General features: G+C 38.6%; 1 protein-coding gene across 4 annotated transcripts in view; it reads left to right on the forward strand.

The window, feature by feature from the left end:
• Window positions 1-23,896, forward strand: part of zfr (zinc finger RNA binding protein) — a 47,291-nt gene extending 23,395 nt beyond the window's left edge. Inside the window, exons 10-20 of one of the 4 annotated variants that reach the window (XM_086030381.1) lie at window positions 1,041-1,160; window positions 2,623-2,768; window positions 3,882-4,047; window positions 7,612-7,829; window positions 9,574-9,724; window positions 12,604-12,745; window positions 15,053-15,150; window positions 15,874-15,969; window positions 18,963-19,074; window positions 19,983-20,080; window positions 22,917-23,896. In XM_086030381.1, coding sequence (XP_085886507.1) covers window positions 1,041-1,160; window positions 2,623-2,768; window positions 3,882-4,047; window positions 7,612-7,829; window positions 9,574-9,724; window positions 12,604-12,745; window positions 15,053-15,150; window positions 15,874-15,969; window positions 18,963-19,074; window positions 19,983-20,080; window positions 22,917-23,099 — 1,530 coding nt within the window. In that variant the 3' untranslated portion in view covers window positions 23,100-23,896. Of the gene's footprint in view, window positions 1-1,040; window positions 1,161-2,622; window positions 2,769-3,881; window positions 4,048-7,611; window positions 7,830-9,573; window positions 9,725-12,603; window positions 12,746-15,052; window positions 15,151-15,873; window positions 15,970-18,962; window positions 19,075-19,982; window positions 20,081-22,916 lie in introns of those variants that run through there. The other 3 variants (XM_086030382.1, XR_015086776.1, XM_086030383.1) reach the window with 3 other exon arrangements.
• The last annotated feature ends 622 nt before the right edge of the window (window positions 23,897-24,518 follow it).

Here is a 24,518-nt window from a genome sequence, read left to right on the forward strand (position 1 = left end):
ATATAAATGAAGCAGCAAAATCTACCTGTTTTTATCTCTCGGGGGTGGCCATTTTGTCACTTGCTATCAACTGAAAATAAATTCAAAGTTGCTCAGCGCTCAGGTAACAACCAATAACGGCTCAGTTTCAGAAAACAGGTGACCCGTAATTGGTTGTTACCTTAACTCATATCCCACCAACACAATTGTAATCAGAATACAGTGTTTAGACTACTCGGGACGCATAGAACATATTATTGTAAAGACAATTTTGGTGTTGACCTCCCCTTTAAACAATTTGGGAAAATCCAGATATCAGCTTCAACATTTGAGTTAGAGCCACACCTGTGGCTGTATTTGAAGGCACACCTGAAACACAAGAGCCACACCTGTGGCTGTATTTGAAGGCACACCTGAAACACGCTGCTTGCGTTACATCATGGTAAAGTCAGAAGAAATCAGCCAAGATATCAAGAAGAAAATACTGAAGCTACATCTCAAGACATCAGCCAGGAAGTTAAAAGCTTGGGCGCAAATCTTCCAGATGGACAATGATCCGAAGCATACTGCCAAAACTGGTTGCAAAGTGGCTAAAGAATAAGAGTCAATGTTTTGGAGTGGCCATCACAAAGCCCTTAACTCAATCCTATTGAAAATTTATGGACAGGCCTGAAAAGGCGGTCTACAAACTTGGCCCAGGTACACCTGTTCTTTCAGCAGGAATGAGTCACAATACCTGCCAACTATTGTGAGACACTTGTGGAAGATTATCCAAAGCATTTGTCCCAAGCCATACTGTTTAAAAGCAGTAGTACCAAACATAAACAATGGAATGTATATAAAATTTGATTTTGAAGAAGGTAATGAAAAATTGTCTTTTAAAAAAAAAAAATCCGGAATTTAGCAACTAAAAATAATTATGGTAATACTAATAGACCTAGAATAGTTTAGTCTGTTTTTATAAAAGGCATTGAAAGGGAGAAGCCTTGTGCCTTTCATGTGGTGTATGTAAACTTCTGGTTTCAACTGTATCAACTTGAATATGTGAAATTGATTTTCAGGTCCGAAATGATGAAGGCAAAGTGATCCGCTTCCATTGCAAGCTCTGTGAATGCAGTTTCAATGATCCAAATGCAAAAGAAATGCATCTCAAGGGTCGTAGACATCGCCTGCAATACAAGGTTTGTTTCTTTACCTTTTATTATTCATCCTTAAACCCTGTTAATGTATAAATAAAATGGGAAAATCAATTATTTCCAACACACTTGCTCTTGGGACATGAGACTTATTTCACTTTGAAATGTTTTTCCACCTGTTTTACAGTAATTCATGTTTGACATGATGACCCAGTCCCCTTTTGCGTACTTGGTTCGGTTTCTTACAAAATATTCTATTGATTTTTTTAAAGACTGATGACAAAATAAATTTGACCAGCATGAAGATATAAGTATGTGCTAGTCAATCTCATTATACTGTGTAAATAATTTAAATAACATCTTTTCTGTGTTTGGTTATATTTTTGGGACAATGATTCACATATTTTTGGCTTCAGCTATTCTATATCCTTAGTTATAATCAGTGTTACTGGATTAAGTAATTCCACCACGTGTCTTTTACGGTGTATATACTGGTTCAGGATTCAGTAAAGTGTACCTGTTGTTAGGGTTGGGCATCGCTAACCGGGAATCGAGTGGAACCAAGACAGTCATTCCGGTTCTCCCGGAACCGTTCAGATTTTAGAATGTCTGTGCTAAGTTTTGATTCCTAGTTAGCCACGTGGAAGAAGCACGAACAAAGGACTGAATGAAAACAATTCAATGCGGCATCTTCAATGTCGCCATTTTTCCAGAGGTCGGCATTCCGTCAATATTGACGGGAGGTCCGTCAACCCTTATCAAATGCACAATAACAAACCAATTCAAATGGGAACATATAAACAGAAAAGAAAGTAGATATTATGTATTCAAACACAATATTGCAGTGTTTATAATATAATAAATACAAAACAATATACTGTACGTAATCCCCAAATTAATGCACAAAATACGTACTACCCACATGCATGTAAATAAATGAAAATAGTAATTGGCCACTACATTGTTACCTTGGGTCATCAAAAGGTATTCAGTCATTACATGGATTTTGTGAAAAGTAAGGCCTTAATTGACACTAAAATGCATTAAAGGGGAGGTCACCCCAAACATATGTTTTTCTAGAATAGGTTCTAGTCCACTAGTCTAAACACGGCATTCTGATTAGTAATATTGCGTTTGTGGAATATGAGAAATCCACCCGTTTTTAGCTAGTCAGAGGGCGGCCATTTTGTAACTTCTGTCGACAGAAGATGACATCAAAGTTGCTCAGGTCTCATATAGCGACCAATTATGGCTCAGCTTCAGAAAACAGGTAGTAAATGAGAAACTTTTCTCAATTGCCTTACCTAAATGTAAATTTTAGTGGGTCCAAAAATACCCACGGTTTGTCTTGTAACTGCGCCCGTTGATGGTTGGTTCTATGTAGAAATCCATCATTGATTCCAAGACACATTCAAGATTGTCTTCCGGAACATCCTCATTTATGACTTTAACTTATGATCATTAACAATGCTAATTTACCACTTTTTGCCTTTGTCCAAACATTCAGAAAAAGGTGAACCCAGATCTGCAGGTGGAGGTAAAGCCTAGCATCAGGGCACGGAAAATTCAAGAAGAAAAGATGAGAAAGCAGATGCAAAAAGAGGAATACTGGAGAAGACGAGAAGAAGAGGAACGTTGGAGAATGGAAATGCGGTATGCTGGTTGTGATTTCTTCTTTTGAATGGCAACAACATGGAGTGTACAAGAAATAGTTTGATGTATCTACATTACTACCAATGGCAGTCTTTTATTGGTACCTTTTTTTTAGAAAAAAAATTAGAAAAATCTCACAGCACGCCACCAGAAATCTCACAAAATTAGGACAATTTTCATCTTTTTGGCTCTTAAGTGCAGACTTTCAGCTTTAATTTGAGGGGTTTACATCAAAGTCAGATGAACAGTGTAGGAATTAAAACAGTTTCTATATGTGCCTCCCACTTTATAAGGAACCAACAGTAATCAGACAATTGGTTGCTCAGCTTTTCCATGGCCATTACATTTTGTTGGTGGATCTCAACAAGGTCTTACGTACATGAACCCTTTTTGGGTGGTGGCTCATGAGGCATGTTGTGGTGGCCCTGCCAGAAAACTGCCAAAATTCTAAATAGTGAATATTAGAAAACATTCGGAATCGGACATTGACTGAGAATGAATTATTTTGAGGTGTCTTAAGGTCACATGAATGACTAGGGAACCAGTACTCTACTATAAAAAGTCATATGTTCTCACCAAAAAATTATTTTGCATGAGCGCAATATAATGAAAGATTTGTTTGGCTATCGCAAGTGTTGCAGTCTAAGTGATCGGTCTTTGCATTTCCTGTGTACACGTTTACTACCGTAACAACCATAAAAGAGACGCTTGTTAAAATAAAAAGACAAAGAAAATTCTTTAAAAAGATGAAGAAAGCAGCGTTAGGTTGCAGTTGTTCATCAAAATAGTGTAATCACTAGTCAATATAGAAAGGACTGAAGTAGGCCTGTTGAGGACCTCCCAAACTATTTCAGTTCATGGCCCAAATTAATAATTTGGTTATTAATTGGAAAGAAATTTTAAACAGATGATGAAAGATAGAACAAGATCTGTTTTTAGACCATGATTACAGCAAACATGAATCAGATGGTGTGGAATTCAGGCAGCATGCCAGCAATGCATGCTTACCGTCTGAGACCTAATGAAAACAGATTTGAGATCATTTGTTGTGTCGTGACTTTTGGAAAGGCTATAAAAGACCGAGATATAAGTTCAGCTGCCATTTATTTGCAGGCGATATGAAGAGGACATGTACTGGAGACGTATGGAGGAAGAACAGCACCACTGGGATGAGCGCCGTCGTGGACCAGACGGAGGGTATCCCCAGGGTCCACCCGGCCCACCTGGTCTACTTGGAGTTCGACCTGGTATCCCAGGTTTGCAGCCACAGGGTCCTCTGGTAAGATCAAGTGCATTTCCCTTGTGGATGAATAAACTATGCAGCCAGCCATCATCTAGTATGAAATGTCACCATATGAAGCCCAAATTTCCTCCAGGTCAGCATTAAGGAGAAACTGTTCTCAATTTCCTTACCTGGGTAAACAAAGAATAAATATAATAAAAACAGTCTCCTTCTTATTTTATTTTTTTTATACTTGACACGCAATGGAGTGCACGAGTTAAGGGGGCAATGCATACTCATGTAATACACACGGTTCCTGTTGGGTCTTAAAAGCAATGAATTTAGGAATTTGGAATGAATACCTTAACGTCTTCAATTTTGTTATCTGTGTCTTAATGTTTGTGCTGTATGTAACTTCTCTGTGTCCCATTTCGCCTCTAAAGTGTCATTTTCCATTTTGATTAAATAACATGGCCTAAATAAACGGGATGGAGGAGCCAAGCAAAATTAGGTTTGAATGATTATGGAAGATAATCTAATTGAGATTTTTTCCCCCCTAAAAATTGCGATGTGATATCATGTCAGATCAGATTCAAGGTCCTTTTCTAATGTATTTTTGACACTCTATTACAACAAACAATATCAGATCTGTTACGTATTATACAGGTACTACCCGAAAACTTAAATATCATGTACAAGCAAGAGTTGTTTTATTTTGGCAATTTAACATCAAACATGAAACCAACCGATTTTATTGAGCTGTTACATGCAAATTGACATATCTCAAGGAGTTCCTTGCTGTAACTTTGCTGATTTAAAATTTTCAGCTTATCAAAACCCCAAACTCAGAACATTTGAATAATGTGCAAGGCTTCAGTTTTGTAGGTTCAAAGTGTGAAATTCTAAACGGGCAAATAATCCAAAAGGGCTCTGATTCATTTATATAATACGTCAAACTCACCTTTTAAGTTGAGTTGCACAAAAACAACAACCTTTTCAGGTTATTCTAATTTTCTGAGTTGTACCTGTAGAAAACTGAAGTAAAGGCAAATGAAGCATTAATTAATATGTAAGACAGTTTATCTACTACAATTAGAGTTATAAACGATTTTGATGTGCAATTTGGTAAGCGTTCATCACGACAACATAATTCTGCCACAGGTGTGGTGTAAACATCAGTACTGTATACTGATACTGTACAAACTCAAATGCAGATTACAACAATAATGTTAACAAATCAGTAGTTTTGCCACTTCCTATATATCACTTTGTTTCATGAAACAATGTAAAGGTGGACTGCACTTTTTAATCACTCAACGTCTTATATAGCACCCTAACAGCACTCCACAGCACCTTCAGTGACAGACTGTTACAACCTCGCTGTGCAAAGGAGAGATTCCGCCGCTCCTTCTTGCCTGCTGCTGTCAGACTCTTTAACAAGAACATTGTGTAGTCTCTACAAACTGGCGGCCATTAGTGCAATTGTGCAGTCCTGCACCTGAGCTCATATCGTGCAATACCCAACATTCCCCACTTCTGTAATACCGTAGTTTTATTTTTATCCAATGCTGTTCCTTACATTTCACTACAGCACTGCAGCACTGTCATTTACTTAGAGTATTTTTCCTCTGTACTATGTACAGGCTAAAATGAGTGTTCCTCATAGTTTTTATGTAGATGTATGTTGGTGTGTATATACATGTGTATATACACATATACATGTGTATATACACATGTTACTGTGTATATTTACATAGGTTTGATCCTGAATGTTTGCCGTTAAGACATTAATGGCTACATTATGCCGCCGTCCCTGTGTGACCTATATCTTTGCTGCTGTAACACTGAAAATTTCCCCACTGTGGGATCAATAAAGGCATTCTTATTCTTATTCTTATTCTTCTTAGACAGATAAATAATAATCCAATGGCTCTACCACTTCCTACATGTCACTTCATTTCATTAAACATATTATGTAAACGTGGAATGCACTTCTCAATCACTCACTCAACTTATAATATAGACGGATAAATAAATAAAACTGGATAAACTGTTTGGATAATGAATGGATGGATAGATGGATGGATACATAGCTGTAGAACACGATATTGTGTGGGCCTTGAAAGATCAGCAAACATCCTTCAAAACAGCTGGCAAGGTGGACGTGGTTGCTTGGAAATGGCTAGCAATGAATGAGTTAAGAGCTCTGGGGGGTTACCTAGCATCATGTTTGTGCACTTTGTGTAAGGGTTGTATTCAGAGATGCTCATAAAAATGTTGGTGTGGTTCTCAGATGAGCACCAGAGGTGGTTGCTGTTGATTGGTGCTCATTTTTTTCACCACCCGCCGACCTCCTGGTTGAACGTCAAGATTTACAGCACAGCTAGGAAAAGTAGGGCCCGCGGGCCACTTTCGGCCTGTCCGCAGTCTATGCAGCCTTTAAGAAGATAAATGAAAACGTCAAGTCTGCGCTGCTTTCTATTTTAATGTGCATGTGTGTCAGCAGTAACATGCAAACAAGAGCTTTAATTTAGCTCCAGTGTTGCCAATTTAAATGTATTGTCGCTCTAATCAGTAACCTCTCTCTGCGTCATTCTAGCAGCTCTTTTTAAAAATATGAAAAGCACCAACTGTGGTCCTCATGTTAGCAGCAATCTTATTTCCTTCACAATGGAGGAAAGAGAGGAATTTGCTCTCGTAATGATTTGGTAGTCATAAGAACAGCTAATACTGTTGTGCTTTGTGCTCGCAATGTCAGCACACTTTAAAAATATGGACACTGTAGAGACATGTTTTTGTGCGAATATTACCAATATGTGGCGATGTCATTTTGATGAGATGGATTTGGATTTTTCTCAGCAGTTTTGAATTTTAATTTTCTAATTACAACAAGTGGCGATACAATTAGCACAGTAAATGGCAGCGGTCCAGTGCCCCATCTTTTTTGCACCACAGACCGCTTTCAGGTATTTTTGACAGACCGTCGCGCAACGAGACCGAGGTGGCCGTCCTGTCGGCGGTGTGCCTGCGTTTCCGCCACCGTTTCCATGAATGCCAGCATCATCAAACCGGGCACCATAAATGTTGTTCATACAACGCGCTGCGATGTTAACTTTAGAATAAATACCTCACAACTGAAACTACTCTTTTTCTGAACTTAACCTTAGGAAACCTTTGTTGTTGCTGCTAACTAGACTTGGACTTTTTGACTGTGCAGTGTGCATTGAGCTGCATTCACAGACGTCTTTGGTTGCACTATTCTTGGAATGCAAAAGCGAACTGAGGCAATCAAATCTGGCACGCACATAACTATTTTCAGTACACATGCACATTTATGCGCGCCCGGGATTATATTGTTGCTTTGACTTTCAGAATTTCAGATTTTTTTTTTTTTTTTTTTTTTCTGTCTGATATTTTTCCTTCCATACGATCATCTGGAAATTTCATGATCGTCCCTGATTGGATTGGGACAACTTGAGCAGCGATGTTTTTGGTTTCAGAACACAGATGGAGCTTCACGTTTTAGTTTTAGGATTTGCCATCAAGCACCAAACTCATCTGCACTTGACCATACTTTTAAGAAATGAATTTCATTGACCTTAATACCTTTGTGCCCTGCAGCCCCTACGGCGACCTGACTCTTCAGATGACCGCTACGTCATGACCAAGCATGCTTCCATCTACCCCTCTGAGGAGGAGCTGCAGTCTATTCAGAAAATTGTGTCAATTACAGAGCGTGCCCTCAAACTGGTTTCAGACATAATAACAGATGAGGACAAGGTCAAGGAAGAAGACGACAAAGATAAAGAACCACCAAAAGATAGGTGTGACATTGACAGGTAGGCTTGCAATGATGAGTTTTGGTTGTAACCAAATTTACAGTACCTGTAAACCTTGCAACTTTGCATTGTAGCATTTAATGAGTTGGGTGGACATGCTTTGATTGTTCTGCCTCTTAACGTTAAGACAAGATTGAATAAAATGCCAACAGTTTTTCTTTATGCTGTACAGTTGCATTCATGAAGGCTTCCCGCAAAAGTTTAAAAAGTCTTAAAAGGCATTTCCATCCATGAATCTAAAAATAATGTCTTGTCAAACTTTTTTCCAAAAATGTCTTAAATCAATCTTTCAAAAATTTTAAATGTTACAATTAGTATGGTTCAACCTTCAGATGGTTAAAAAGATTGGTTGTGTTGCTGGGTGCAGAAACTTTAAAACAATTCTTGCACTTTGTCTTTGTCTTCCACGGCAAAATCCAAAATGTCGCCAAATGAGCGATTTTGACTTGCTGTGACAGGTTTTCGGACCTCTTCAGGCGCTCTCAGAAATGTGTAAAATGCAAACTGTGCAATAGCAAACTGGCAATGGAAACACAGAAATGAAGGAAAAAACAACTCTCAAATGTCGCAAGAAAGTTTTTATGCTCTCAGGAGGTGTTTTCCAGACATGTCGATATGGAGGTATATCGTAAAATTGTAATGGAAATGCGTTTCGCGTGACCCCGCACCAGAGGTTCAATAACATCACAACATTTCATTACACGTTGCTCGGGTCATTGTGAATCCATAACTCGTTGGTGAATTCCTCGTTTACGGTCCTTTCCCAAAAATCCTTATACGTGGCCACTGTTTCAAAAAGTCAAGGCAACAGCAGTAGACCCAACCAAAGTAATCATAATAACACCTTGGAGGTTTTGCAAACAACTCTTGGCGTCCATCTTGCGTAAACAAACACCTTTCATGAGATTTTACAATTACGAGATCCTGCGAGACGGGACGTTACGAGAATTATGCCGTAGAAGCCAAACACTCTTCAATGGAAAAACCTACAAGTAGAAATTGTACTTAATCAAAATTCTCAAAATATCTTTTTGATTTTGTGGAAAACTGTCATGGAAACCCAGTCGTAGTTCCTACTGATGTATTTTGAACAAACCGGTCTTCCTGCAACGTGTTGAACTAACAGGCAAAAATGTGACAAAAAGTGCATAGTTTCAACGCCACTTCCGGTGTGCGGCTGATGACCGTTTCAGTAAACATGGTGACCCGCTGAAGTTGCTTAACCCATTAAGGCCTAAAGCGCCTGACTCAACAGCTCCCCAAAACCAAAGGTCGTCTTTGGAATTACCCTTGAAAACCTGAAGTCTTCCCAGAAATATGTGGCTTTCACACAGACCCGAGTTTATGAATCTTTACTGTTTCAATCGAAGAGGTAAAAATAAACTGTCAGTGCAAGAGAAGCATTATGTCGCCGTCACGTGTATATTCTGACGTATTTCATTGGTTAAGACACAAGAATTAAATAATAAATAGAAAATGACGTATACGCTCTCCTGGCTTTAAAGGGAGAAACACGCAACACGCTCCTTCCTGGCTTTAGTGGTAGAAACGTGGTTATTAATGGGTTCATTCCTATGAAACAAACGCAATATTGATCAGAATAAAGTGCATTCTTGCAGAAAAAGATTTAGTTTCCCTTGAAGTATGAAATATTTTTGTATTTTATTTGAGCTTTTTTTGTTATTATTATTATTATTATTATTATTACTGTTTTAATTCTAATCTTTGTTGTGTATCCGTGTAGAGCCCTGAAGGGTGTGATGAGGGTGGGAGTCCTGGCTAAAGGTTTGCTCCTTCGTGGCGACAAGAATGTCAACTTAGTCCTGCTCTGCTCAGAGAAGCCCACCAAGAGTCTCCTTACACGAATTGTGGAGCTCCTCCCAAAGCAACTAACAGTACTGTCTTTACAATTTTCCTTTGACCTATTTGTGAACTGACTGCTTGAATTGAATAGTGCTTGCAACTCAATATTTTCAAACAAAAGAAACATTGTTTTTTCTACAACCCATTTTTTGTGGCAATTTTCACAACTCTTGACCAGTCTCTAGTATTTTGTGCTGCAGTTAGCTTTTAGTGATAGATCGATATGTTTTTTTCAGGGCCGATACCGATTATTAGTAGTCGAGGAGGCCAAAAGCTGATATTACTACACAGGAAAAAAAGGGTCAAAAATTGGCGTCAAATTTTGTAATATTAAAAACTCCAGCTTTTGATTGTTTAAATGCCTTTAAGCACATGTTTATTAAACAGCTTTTGCGATTTGCAATGTCTTAAAGTTTTTTAGATCTTTAGTTTTAAAATTCTGAAAAAAAGTACAGGGAGCTCCCAGGCTCAGCAGCATGTCTTATAAAGTTTAAATGAAAAGATACAAGTAAATATGCACTTTAAATTTACAACAGTAATAGTTTTCCCCAAATTCAATATAGTGTTACACAAATATTCGTCTTCCACACGTCTATTATCTTTGTTTTAAAGTTCAAAAACAAAAAATTGCACCCTCAACGCTGCAACTGGGCATTTTACTAAAAATTGAGCGTCCGTCATCCTTCAGCAGCGGAAAAAAATGGTACCCACTACCCATCTATAGGTTGTTGTTTTTTTCTATTTTTAATCCGACTAAACTTTCACTCGCACACCCTCACCTCCCTTTCCGGGCTTCTGTTGGTGCTTCTAAACTATTTAAAAAAAAAAATTAAAAAATGACGCCCAACACAGAGACACACTCACACACAAACTGTGCCAGCACTGCTTTCTGATTGGTGGCCCACGGCGGGAAAATGGCCATCCAATCAGTGCACGCTGAGTGCGGGAGCCCTCCCATCAACACACTGATTGAATGACTGTTTACCCACTGCGGGCCACCAATCAGAAGCGCTGGCACAGGGCAGCTCTCTATATAAGCAGCTGTCATCAGCGTAGCACAATCAGACAAGCGGAAGACACACTACAAGTCGCGACGAGGACGTGATTAACACTACAGGGGCGTGAGAGCGATCAGAGCTGGAGCTACACTTGTGTTTATATAACGTTAATGGGCTCATAGTAATGTTACAAGTACAAATAGTTGGGAGTTGTAGAAGACATTTATTACAATTTCACTAAAATCTGTAGTCTCAAGTTAGCTTCCCTCACTGGACGGTTCACAATATTCTCTCCTCTCCGTGTGCGTGAATCTTGAGTGCAGTCAAACACTCGGGGCAACAAGCAGCTTTGACTCCTGATTGGCTGTTTCTCACTGCACGAGCAACCAATCAGATGGTGCTGTGAGTGGGTCAATGCCGAGAGAGGCACAGCAACAGGAGACAGAGACGTGCGCTGCGGCTATCAGAGCCAAATTAACTCAGTTTTTAATTGATCGCATATCGGCCGTCGGATTAATTAAAAAAAAAAAAAAGGCTGATGGCGATAAACCGGCTTGGCCGATAATCGGTCTATCTCTATTAGCTTTAACTTCTAGTCTGTGCATGATAGATAAATGCACAACCATTTACATCATAGGCTAGATTCACACTGCAGGCAACCCAGATCGGGTTTTTTTTGCCCGTGTGCAACCTGTATCAGAATTGTTTTGAGTATTGTTCAGTACTGATTTGTATTTGACGTTAATTTAATCCCATTTGAAACATGAAGCATAAAGTGGACATTTGTAATGATAGTAAATTCAGCCGCGCAAATGTTTGATTTATTGCGTCCACTGCAGATATGAAATTAGAAGCCCCTCCACACCGGACTTACTTGCGTAAATACGTTGTGAGTGATTTTGTCTCTTCTTCTGAGCGTGCTGGTCTCTAAAGGGACATATTTGGTTCACACACCAGACAGACTGAGGTCGCATGTAATACAGTGGTACCTCTACTTACGAAATTAATTGGTTCTGGAAGAAATTTCTTAAGTAGAAAATTTTGTAAGTAGAGACGAGTTTTCCATGTAAATGCCCTAATCCATTCCAAACCCCCCAATATTCAGACAAATGTTTTATAAAGCATAAAAATGCATGAAAACATGTAACAAGTACATGTTACAATTAGATTATTGCACAATTAATTAGAGTTGTGCATAATGTACAAAAACAAAGAATAGAGTAAGGAATAAAAATGATGGTCGTTTACCTTTTAATTGCTGTCTTCATCACTTTTTGCCCTCTTTGGTTCATGTTATCTCTCAGAAGTGGTTTTTGCCTGGGGTTTTGTAAAGAACTGATTATTCTATTCTATATATAACTCATTACGGTCATATTCTTTGGCGAGATCAACCAAACGCATCCCCCTTTTGATACTTTTCTATTATCTCTTGCTTTGTTTGTATAGACAAAAAACGATTTTCTCCTTTTTTTTCTTTTCTCCGTTTCTAATTAACGTCAAACTATCGGAAGACCTCATGGCCCGAGGGGCGAATGACGAGGACGCTGCATCTATCTTATCTATTTACCTGTCTATCCACACACACACACACACACAGACATACGGAAGAGGTCCCTCTTAGCCAATGGGATGCCAGGAAGATGCTAAGGCTCGCCAATGGCAGCGCAGCTATGAGTATGTTGCGTTCAGGAAACTCTGGAGCAGCGATTAGCAGCCCATACTTCGAGTGTCACCCCATACTTTTACCTTTCGTATCCTGAAATTTCTTTCGTAACTAGAGGCAAAATTTTCCTGTTAAAGCGTTTCGTAACTTGAAAATTTCGTATGAAGAGACGTTCGTAAGTAGAGGTACTGGCTCCTTAGCAATCCATGTACTTGAGTTGATTCTTTGACATGTACTTTTATCTTTCCAGATAGTAGCACCAGAAAAATATGAGGTTCAAGGTTCTCTCCAAGAAGCAGCCATCATGCTTACTTCCTGTACAGAGCCAAAGATGCAAGTGACCATCACTTTGACTTCACCTGTCATCAGAGAGGAAAATGGTCAGGATGGAGGTTGGGAAAGCCATAACAGCTTTTGTTATACCTCCTTATATTGTCTTTGCTATTTCCCGATGAAATCATTTCCAGTATGTTGGTTCACACTGAGAGTTTTGTGCTGCTGGCACACCACAAAAATATTTTGGGCCTTAAAGAAGCATCCTGGCAACATGTCATTTCATGTCAGAAACATCTGGCTTCTAAAGTAAAAAATGAACCTCTTTCTTTCAGGCTTTGTTTATATCAATGTTTGTCAAACCACAAAGGGTTAAAATGATTTTCTTTGGCATGTTCAAAGTAAGGTTGGAGCCTAATAAAGAACTTCCCCCCCTTGTTACAATTGCTGGAGAGATCACTTCTGGAATGTAAAGCAAAAGAGGGTGCCAGCAGTATTGCTCTTTAGTCTTTCCGCGCTTTAACTCTTCTCAGATGCTTTCCCTTTCAAGCAAAGCATGATCAGTGTTTGCATTGTGATAAGTAGTTATATCCTGGACAAATTTTGTTTCCTGTGTTCTCAGGGATTCTGGCTGTATTTTAATCACTAGTTGTTTTTTTTTGTTTTTTTTTTACATCAAAAAGTAGTAAAATAGGATTTTTTATTTTTTTTTCAGGAATCAACAGTACGCTAAACTTTCGTTGTTATTTTAAAACTAAACATATATTCATTCATTATTAAACAAAGTGTCAGGGTTGGGGTTTATTTGTAACCCAGCATTCAACATTTGGCTCATGGCAGATCAGAATCCCCTGCACAGCAAATGAGAATGAGAAAATCACTTTTTCCACAGGAAACAAATAGTATTCTTGTGTTCTGGTGAACAGTTCACCATGCTGTCTCTTGAGCCAAAGTGCTCCCCTGAGTAGATTGACGTCTTTTGAATTCAAAATGTGGCTCAACACATTTAGGGATGCCTCCAGCAATGCCAGATTCACACAACAACGTCTTATCACCACAGCCATGGGCTCCAATCCTTGAAATTAGATCATTCAATTGTTTTCTTAGGGGAGTATTATTGAGGCTAAGGTATAAAGGCCTTGGTAGACTGGTTAGTTGGACCTGAGTATACAGCCTTTGACATGCATTGTCTGTTGAGGTCTTATTCCAGCCCACTGATGCCAGGTATGCATGCAGTGATATCCTAACCTCTCGATTGCTGGCATTGTTTTCTCTCCTTCAGCACTCATTGCTACTGCATTTTTGTCATTTTTCATAATATTCACATGTTCAACACAATGAGCCCGTTTATTGCTTTGACCAAAATAAAGAGAAATTGTCCATTGATTTCTCCCATCTGAGATTCAGTAGAGCCCAACAGCCCCGGAAGGATTTTTGACCAAGGTTTTCCCACACCCCAAAAATGTTGCCACACCTACCATTGCCATGCCGCTTTTTATCAGGTCGCTGTCATAGGTCTAGGCCTTTACTTTCTCTTTACAACACTTTTTAATAGTCATCCAGATCCATCATTTTGCTCTGTGTTTCACTCAAGGTCTACTACTTCTAATGATAATTTAAGTAAAGTCCATTTTCAACGGATCTATTACCTGATAAAATGGTAATGGCTGCAAATAGTGTCAGCCTAAACTAGCGTTAGACTCAGTTGCTAGACTATGGTGGTTTCTAAATAAAGCAATCTACAATATTGAGTAGGGATGTTACGATTCACTCACACCCTGATTTGATTTTTGAATTTCAGTTTCCGATTTCAATTCGATTAGAAGAAAAAAAAAAAAAAACTTTAACAAAATGAATGACTTATTTTATAACCAAAAGATGGTTATATTTTAACATCTGCATTTTGTCCTTGTTACAACCAGTAATGTTTTGTAACTTTACAAAAGAGAACTTTGAAATGAACTAATAATTTTGACTGTTTAACTACATTTTTGTCTTGTTTTGTTAGTGCCAGAACTAAACATGAAAATAAATAAATATACAATAGATTTGGCTGTAATCATTACAATCCTTTTGTGATCAAAATTTCGATTGATTCTTTCATTTTTTTTCTTTTTTTTACATCGATGCATATTTTAAGCTTTTTTAAATCGATTTTTCAATTAATCGTTACATCCCTAATGAGTCAAAAACAAAATCTAAATCAAATAACTTAACAAACATTCTCAGTGTGAAGTTATCTAGCAAGTCAGATTGTTAATGGTAATGTTGTTGTTCATAGTATTAATGTTGAAGAGAAAAAATGTGGGTTGCTTTCTAAAGAATCATTGGTATGTGTGGCAATGTGTTTGTTCTTTGCCAGCCTTGCTGACCTGGTCAAACACCCATTCCTCATCAACATTTTGACACTTCAAATCCATTTTTAGATGTAACTTCGGGTTTGGTGAAAGACCCAGCGGACGTCTTGGACAGGCAAAAATGCCTTGACGCTCTGGCTGCTCTGCGCCACGCTAAGTGGTTCCAGGTTCGGAACATCATTTTACTTTATTATTGTAGCCTTATGAGATGCATTATTTGTTTAATTTATTTTGCTTGTACACATTTGAATCTTCTATTACTGAGGAAAATATGCACTTAAAAAGGATGCCTATAAAGAATTTGATTAGCGACCATTTTATGTACGAAATACAAATCTTGTCTGAAAATTGGCATCAGAGTTTTCTTTTCAATTGTAGTTGCAAAGGATTCCATAAGGCTGCACGATAACTTGCACCAAGTTGTGCAACAGAGTTTGTATCCCTTATTCTACATATGTACTGTATGAAATGGGGATTGAGAGACAAAGGAAAATCTCATTAGTTTCCTGTGATGCCACGTCCTGTGCTAAATCACAGGTACATTATTGCAGATTTCCTGAGCTCCTTCAGTCTCCATTCTCTCTCAGGTGAACTCTTGTATTTTGAAATACATGTTTGTGGGTTTCCTTGATGAACCTTGGGTCAGGGTTTAGAAGATGGCAAGGAAAGTCCTCATTTCTTGTGCATCTTGCAAACTTTGAACTCTCTTACTAACTGTGAGGAACAAGACTACTGGCAATGGCAGCTGATTGCAAATTTTGATGGCTCATTAACGCCTTAAACCATACTCAAGCTTCCATTATGCACAGTAGTTGTTGGACCTCTAAGAATGAATTCCACAACTCACTCTTGATTTGCCACATAAATGTATAACTTTATTATATCATAAGGCTAGAGCAAATGGACTGCAGTCATGCGTGATCATCATTCGGATACTCCGAGACCTGTGTCAGCGAGCTCCAACCTGGTCGTCCTTCCCAGGATGGGTGAGTGTCCCCCTATTAGGATGACGACTTCTGTGACAAAATGATTGATGACGAGCAGAAAAATCCTTCAACTCATTAACTGCCAGACATTTTCAGACCCTCTTTTACCCTAACGTTTGAAAAAAAAATTGGGAAAAAATATAAATAAATTCTTGGGATTGAATGGCTGGACTGTGAAAAGACAAATAAATGTCAATGGCGGTCTTGTCCGTACGTGAGACAAATCAGTCACTCTTATGTCTAAAACAATATTCTTAAGATTCAATGAGTATCTCAATTCCTGTATTCAATGCACAATTCCATTTTTTCATGAATCAATCCAATGGATGCATAATAGGGCTGAACGATTCATTGCATTTGCAATATAATCGCGATTTGAGAGGGTGCGATTGTGTAATCGCCAAGGCTGCGGTTTAAGTGGTCATTAATTACTTTGACAGCAGAGGGGATTCACCGAACGCTAAGATAACGCTGCTGCGCACGCTTTCTTCCGTGCTAATTTTCAGCTTTCTTACATGCTTGATCCTTTTCACCTCGCATGGTTAAAACTTCCTGCCCGTGGAGAAAAAAAAAACCCTCACTGTGTGCGTTGTTGTCTGTTTTGTGACATTTTGGCTGCCGTCGTATGTCGGAGCGCGTGTGTGAGAAAGTGTCGTCCTGGGTGTCGGATGTGTGCCGCCGGTGTAAGAGTTGACTTCGATTTACGTGTGTTCGGACTTTGAGCACACGAGTAGAGACGATACTGTGCAGCTACTTGAGCCACGATAAATTAAAACGCATCCGTGCAAAGTTGTCAAGCGGTCAGATATTATGATGACAGACAAAAAGATGTTTATTAATGCAAAGCCGCCGAGTGATATTGCCCGCTGGTGTCATAAGGCATTTTATTATTTTTCCTCCCGGTTGGGTTTTGTGATGTTACTAAGTGGAGATCAGATAAGCCTTCATTTTATACATTATACCAGAGCTGGGCGTTCCGTCTATCTGATGGACCGGTCCGTTTATCCGTCACTGACGGACACCCGTTTTGTTGACGAACGGCGGTGAAGATTTCGTCCGACTCGCCGACGGACACCCGTTTAAAAATAGAGGCGGACCGGCCTCTAGACGGGTACTATTTCTTTTCCCCCCAGAAAAAAAGGCGAATGATGGATGACGGAAGGGTACTTACTACCCACGCTGCAGACGGATGATGAATAACAGATGGTCAATTTTTAGTGAAATGCCCAGCTCTACATTATACATTTATCTGTCTACATAATCAGTTGAGGGAGTGATTTAAGAAGGGAAGTCCACGTTTTCATATCGTCGCTGTCATGTGAAAAACACTTATCTTCATTTTGTTATTCTTACATGAATTATGTTTCCGCGTAACAGACATCGCATTGAAGTGAAAATTAAAAAAAGGTTCCAAAATTGGAGATAAGTGTTTTTCACAGGACAGCGACGATGTTTCAAGAAATGAAGTGACCTATACAGGGAGTGGTAGACTGGATTATTATTTTTCGGTCTATAGACGTAAGAAGTTGAATGATTTAAAAAGTGCAGTCGACCTTAACATCATTTTTCATGAAACAAAATGATATGTAAGAAGTGGCAAAGCTACTGATTTGTTTACATTATTGTTTTAATCTGCTCTTGAATTTGTGCCTTTCCAGTATATCCATCCATTATCCAAACCGCTTATCCTCACGAGGGTAGTATACCGTATTTTCCAGGCTATAAGCCGCACCGTTATAAGCCACACCCACTCTATTTTTAGAAATGTTTTGAAAAAACCTTATATAAGTTGCACCTATCTCTGTTGAAAACTTTTATATTTACTGCATTTACAGAACAATTATGAACTGCAAATGTCCATGTATGTACCTGAGCAGATTCTTTCCTAACTGTGCCTTTTAACACTGCGGCAACGTTGCGGATTAAAATGGAAGAGAACCACGAGAAAATAAACAGTACTTATCGTCATTTCACTGTCGGCTGCCGCTCCAGTTCGTCAGCTAATGTCCACCAGACTCCACCATCTGTACTTCTACTACGTTCTACATATCCACCTGTCTTGTTTTATATCAATAAAGTCAGCCAATCTAACACACGACGTGCTGCCAACTGCACTAAATCAACAATAGCATTTCACATCGAAACAACAGAACAGACGTAACATCAGCCAATCGCATTCATGTGCACTTCACGGACTTCTAGGAAAACATAAAATCATAGCATTACAGCACCTAATGCAATAACCTAGTGCATAGCGCCCTCACTTGTTGAACTCCTCCACCTGCAGTCACATCCAGTTTAATGGCAAATGTATTGTATTGAATTGTACTGTCATTCCGGTTAGAGCGCCCCGAGCGGTGGAAGAAAAATCCTCAGAATGGCCGCACCGGACTATAAGCCGCATGGCTCAAAACCTAGGAAAAAAGTCGCGGCTTATAGTCCGGAAAATACGGTATATGTTTACACCACACCTGTGTGGCAGAATTATGTTGTCGTGGTCAACGCTCACCAAACTGCACATCAAAATATTTAGCAAGTTTATACCTCAAATCGTAGTAGATCAACTGTCTTTCATATTGATTAATGCTTCATTTGCCTTAACCTCAGTATTCTACAATGCATAGCAGACATAACTAATAGTTTGATCTAATTAAAATGAATTGTGGAAAAGTACGTGTGAAAAGGACCTTGAAAAAAAATTGCAACTAATATCGCAGTCGCAATTTTTAGGAAAAAAAATCGCGATGAGATTTTTCATAATCGTTCAGCCCTAATACAAAATCAACATCCGCGACCCTAGTGAGGATAAGCTGTACAAAACGTGGCTGATGGATGGATATATTTCATGTACATCTAGATAGTTACATGTATTAACGATTGACGACAATTGCCTAATCTGCGTAGCGTTCAGAAGCGTGTCGTTTAATCGACACTGTCAATTGTCAAAACTGTTTATGGCAATTTTAAAACTGTGAGCCCTTGTCTCCCTTTAGGCCATGGAGCTGCTTGTGGAAAAGGCCATCAGTAGTGCCTCTGCACCGCTTAGTCCAGGCGATGCACTGAGGCGTGTCTTTGAATGTATTTCATCTGGGATTTTACTCTCTGGTAAGATTTCATGATTTTTTTTTTGGGGGGGTGGGGGGGGTGGTGGGGGGGGTGACATGATTCCTGTTGTTAATTCCGCCTGTGGCATATTTTAAGGCAGGATTTGCACTGTGGTCCGTGCGACTTTATACCGGCCATTACAGACTTTCTGTGCCACTTTTTTCTTAACGAGTTGCGGACCAGCTCAAAAGCTTGGCGGTGCCGTCCATGACAGAGTGTTGTGGCTGGCGGCAAACGCACCGCGTACTCGCCCAGAAATCATAATAATAATATCAAAGGTTACTGATAGTTTGACACCCACTCACACATTTGCTTTAAAACCTTGCCATTAATCTATCAGCATTTAATCTTGACCCTTGTACCATATTCAGGTACTATTTCATGGCCTATGTTTTTACTGTCATTGAGATTTTTTGGTGGGTTTTTTTGCGTTTATAGCAGATTTAACGGATCTGTATCCACATTTCAAAGTGGCCTTATTCTGATGTGCTTGTTGGAAATTGTACAACAAATGAAAGATTTTCAAAAAAAAAAAAAAAAAAAAAGATTAATAGTAAAAGTTCATATGAAAAATAGTGTAACATCTTAAAATATTATGTTGAATCAGACCCAGCATCCGTAGTTGTTTTCTCTTTCAATGAACTAAATGGTGCAGCAGTAATGGTTTTTACAGTCTTGAGTTAGTTATGTCAGAATAACCAACTGCATTTGTTATAGCTTTGGTTTGATCTGAATAGCCCTGCTGAGGCTTTTCAAATGCTGCTGGAAGTTGCTTTTGCAGGGATAGTGTCCTTTCATTCGTTTAGCGTTTTAAGTCATCTTCAAATAAATGGGTACTTTTTATCTGACATCTTACTACATTCACATTCATAAGGGAGATGACATAACATATATATTTGTTTGAACAGGTGGGCCGGGACTGATGGATCCCTGTGAAAAGAGTGCTGTAGATACCCTGACAGCGATTGGAGAGCAGGAGAGAGAGGACATAACCTTAAGTGCCCAAGTACAATCTCTTAATTTTTCTTCTGCTTATTTTTGACATTGTGAAATGGCATACATGTAAAGTGCTTGAAATTATGTCTGAATGATTAGTCTAGTTCAAACCAACGTTGCAATGTAGTACAAACTCAAATTCCAATGAAGGTGTGATCTTGTATAAAAAGTAGGGATGCTCCGATCAATCGGGCATCGATCATGATCGGCCGATCTTGGTGAAAAATGACGTTATCGTAATATTCGATCAAAGCTTTTTATTGCCGATCAAAACATCCGATCACCCGCAGCTCATGCTAAGCGAGACGAAATGGAGAAAAAGTTGATTTGTTTAATACGCGACGACGTCCCTCCGTCCAAAAGATTCAAATAATACCATGATATGTATTTCAAGCCATACCGCTAAGCCCCAGTCTCTGTTTGAAGCAGTTAAGTCTCTAGCAAAAATACGGGGAAAATTTTGACTACACAAATATTGACTAAAAAGAACATGTACATTAGCACAAAATGTGAAACATTTTGGGGTTAAAAAATGATTTTTATACAGTGTCACTGAGTAATGTGGTAACAAATTTTACTCACCATTCACACCATTCACCAGAATGCACGATATGAAGTGTAAAATAAAAAAATAAAAAAAAATTTTTCAGATAATATTGCATAATAGCAGTCTCCATAAATGAATGGAAAAATATAGATATTCCATGTGATCGGAATCGGTATCAGCTGATCTCACTCATGCATGATCTTAGAGCTGTGCAATTAATCGAAATTCAATTACGATTTCGATTATTACACTCCATGATTACAAAATTGGCATAATCGTAAAAAAACGATTATTAATACAAATTTTGAGTTCGTTTGAGGCATGCGCACACTAGTTACTCCGCCGCACCATCCTCTCCAAGCTAGCTGGCTAACCAGCCAGCCCGCACCAAGCACCCCACAAGACGCACTGCACACGCTCCCACTCAACGTTTTAACAGAGTAACAGACCTAAAAATGGCACAAGATCCGCCAGAGGAATGACTTATAAACAAGCAAGGCAAGTCGAAATCGCTTATTTGCTTACATTTTGGGTTTACCGTGGAAGACGGCGAGCAAAGACGTATAAAGTGCAACTTGTCTCTGCATCCACCGGCAACACAACGAATCTAATCAACTATCGTTTGGTTTACGATGATATGATACACCAAAGCAAGAAAACACCGTGTTAGATTTGAAATGTTGTTGGGTCCAAAACGAATTTAAATTATTATAGCGTTTCAAAGAATTTTGGCTTAGTATTTTTTACATGTTTAAACCTGTTCTTGTTTTGTAGCAAAATTGTTTGAATAATCGTGATTAATATTTTTTCCATAAACGAGCAGCCCTACGTGATCGGTATCGTGTCATAAAACCTGATCGAAACATCCCTAGTATGTATGTATATTGATGTATGTATATTTATGGGTGTAACGGTACGCTAAATCACATTTCGGTTCGTTTTTTTGGAAACTTCGGTTCTGGACAAAAATACAGATTTTTTTTTTTTTTTTTTAATATGTTTATTTTGAAAAGATGACAAGATGAAATGGTACATTTTTTAGAAAAAATAAGTGAACCATTCGGGTGGTATATTGATAAATTACACCAGAATAAAAAATCCACTAACAATAAAGATCTCTTAATTTTGTAAATTATTAAGACACTGAAATCTTTAAAAACTCAGCAGCAATAGCCTATGACACACCTAAGTATTCAAGTTAAAGACAAGTTGTCATTATGTATACATGTATACACTTTTTGTGATTAAAAAAAAATAAATACATACAACAGTTACAATTATTTCACACTATATTAAAACTCTTTATAATGAAAAAAAAATACAGTAACTTTAAAAAGTCTTTATGAAATTGTATACACTTTTTAGGCATTGAAATCTTTGAATCTTCAACAGCATATTGTAACGAATTGGGTTATCTGTGTTGTTGTCGGATATGTGTGTTGCTGAGTTGTGATGTTTCCGAGGTTCATGAATGTACCGTACGGCAAGCGAGTGGAGCAGCGGAGAAAGAAGAGCGCGAGCAGTTGCACTTAGATGAATAAAAACGTGATAATTAAACTACGTCTGACGGCCTGTTCCTGGAAGACGCTACAATATGATGAATCTCGCTATTTAAGTTTGACGTTTTGTGCTAAAAAGACTGCTTGCTTCTGTGGTATTCTGTGGCTCTCTCTTTTGTGCCGCCACCCTCGTCTCCCGCGTGCAAACAGTCAGCGTCCGTGCGTAAGCTCGCGCTAATAAGTGGACCGAACCGAATGCAAGTGGACCGAACCGAACATGCCATTCCGAAACGTATTAATACACCCGAGTGTACCGTTACACCCCTAATATTTATGTATATGTGTATGTATATGTATATATACATACATATATACATACACAGCTTCATTTTACGTCAAAAAGTGTTTGTGGCTCTGTTTTCTTTTCCGTGGAAACCGGGTCGACATGGCTCTTTGAGTGTAAAAGGTTGCCGACCTCTGCTTTAATCGGTTAATGATTATTTGCTAAAAACAAAGTTTAGCAGTTTGAACATCAAAATGTCTTTGTAGTGTGTTCAATTCCATATAGGTTGAGCATGATTTGCAAATCATTGTATTCTGTTTTTATTTAACACAACGGGTCAACTTCATTGGATTTTGGCTCGTAACGAAACTGCTCTCCGATTGACATCAGTGATCCAGACAGACAGAAAAGCGAGCATGCTGAACAACCAACCAAACAAACAAACTCAAATGTTAACTCAACTTCAAGATGAATTCAACTGAATGGATGTATGTGTCTTCTGTCTTTGTCTCGACAGTTTGCGCTGAGGCTGTTGGCATTCCGTCATATTCATAAGGTTTTGGGCATGGACCCTCTGCCGCAGATGAACCCTCGTTTCGGCGTCAACAGCAGCCGCAAGCGCCGCCATGAGAACAGTGACGGAGCAGATAGCTTTGAGGGTGAAGGCAAAAAGGATAAGAAGGATTATGATGGTTTGTAAGCGTCACAGTCACAACTGGTTAGAAGACAAAAAAAAAAAGATGTACTAACCTGTTTTATGGGGTCCACCATCACCTGTGTGTGTTCTGGCTTAGCTCCAATGTCAAGCTTTATTTTTTTTTTGTTATTAAGCTGTAGATGCGCCAGTGTAATTGCAGCCTCACTTGTGATAGAGAAACAAAACAGTGTTTGTGTATTGGTTTTAGTTGTAGATTTCTTAATGGGTGGGTTCCATCTGTACAAGTTAAAGCATTTTTTTTAACCTGAAACAGTTAAATTATTAAGTTTTGTGATATTTTCCAGTGTTGGTGACATTGGCTTCCTTAACAATCCGCTGTTACTTTCCTTGCTTGCTTTGACGTGGTGGAGAAATATGGTTTATTCTGTTGTGGATCGGGAGGCAAGCAGTATCAATGTCTATATAGTTCTGTTCCAAGATGGACTGTTTGTGTGACGCATTAATCTGGCCAATGAACTCATCTAAAGGGTCTTGAAATATGAAATTGCTTGTATAATCTTAAATAGATGAAAAAAGGCTTTGATATGTGGAAAGCATGGTTATAATCTTAATGCGTCCTATATTGGAATTGGAAATGCATTTTCCTTGAGGAAGTTGGTCTTGCTGCCCCTTTGTCTTGGCTAGGTGCTACATTCAGCGCTGGACGTAATACAAATCCTGCTTGGAAAGGGAAGGATGGTCATATACTGTACTTCTCTGTTTGATGTGTTATGAACGCTTGTTATCATGCTTCTTGCCGTGCAGCTCCAGTAGCACAATAAACTCATTTCCAGATTAAAGAGCTTTCTACTTGGTCTTTGTCTGTCTCATGAAATGATTCGATGAGGACGCTCGGTCAGTTATTTACATAGATCACAATTTTTTGCCTTGGAATTGTATATTTCAATACAGTTTAGTCCACATCATTGTATTGTGTTATGTTGACCAGTCAAAATTTACATGAAATTGCAATGGACAACCATGTGGACTATGGGTGAAGGTCAAAAGTATGTGAAGAAGGGCCATTTAGCACACTTGATTATTTTAACCCAAGGAACCCCCGCCCCTTGTCTTCCCTACCAAGTTACTATAAAGTTTTCATTTAATGCATTCTTGAAAGTGTATACGGTATATACAGTTGCTGAAAATAGTATGCGAACCCTTTTGAATTGGCTGCATTTCCTGCATGAGTTGATCTTAAAAGGAGATCTTATCTAACAAAAATAAAAGGAGATATCATCTATCAACAAAAAATGTTACGTTTTCATAAAGTAATACAACATAACGTCATTTTTGTTGTGTTCCTTAAAAGGGAAAAAATGAGGCCACCTGGTGGACATCAGTTAAAAAAAAGCTAAACCCGTAGTCTTGAAATCTTAAAAACAATAGATTTGTATTCATGTCGTCGCCCACATAGCATGC

This window comes from Filicampus tigris, chromosome 5, assembly GCF_054856515.1.
Source record: "Filicampus tigris isolate MCC_2025a chromosome 5, RoL_Ftig_1.0, whole genome shotgun sequence".
Taxonomy (NCBI): domain Eukaryota; kingdom Metazoa; phylum Chordata; class Actinopteri; order Syngnathiformes; family Syngnathidae; genus Filicampus; species Filicampus tigris.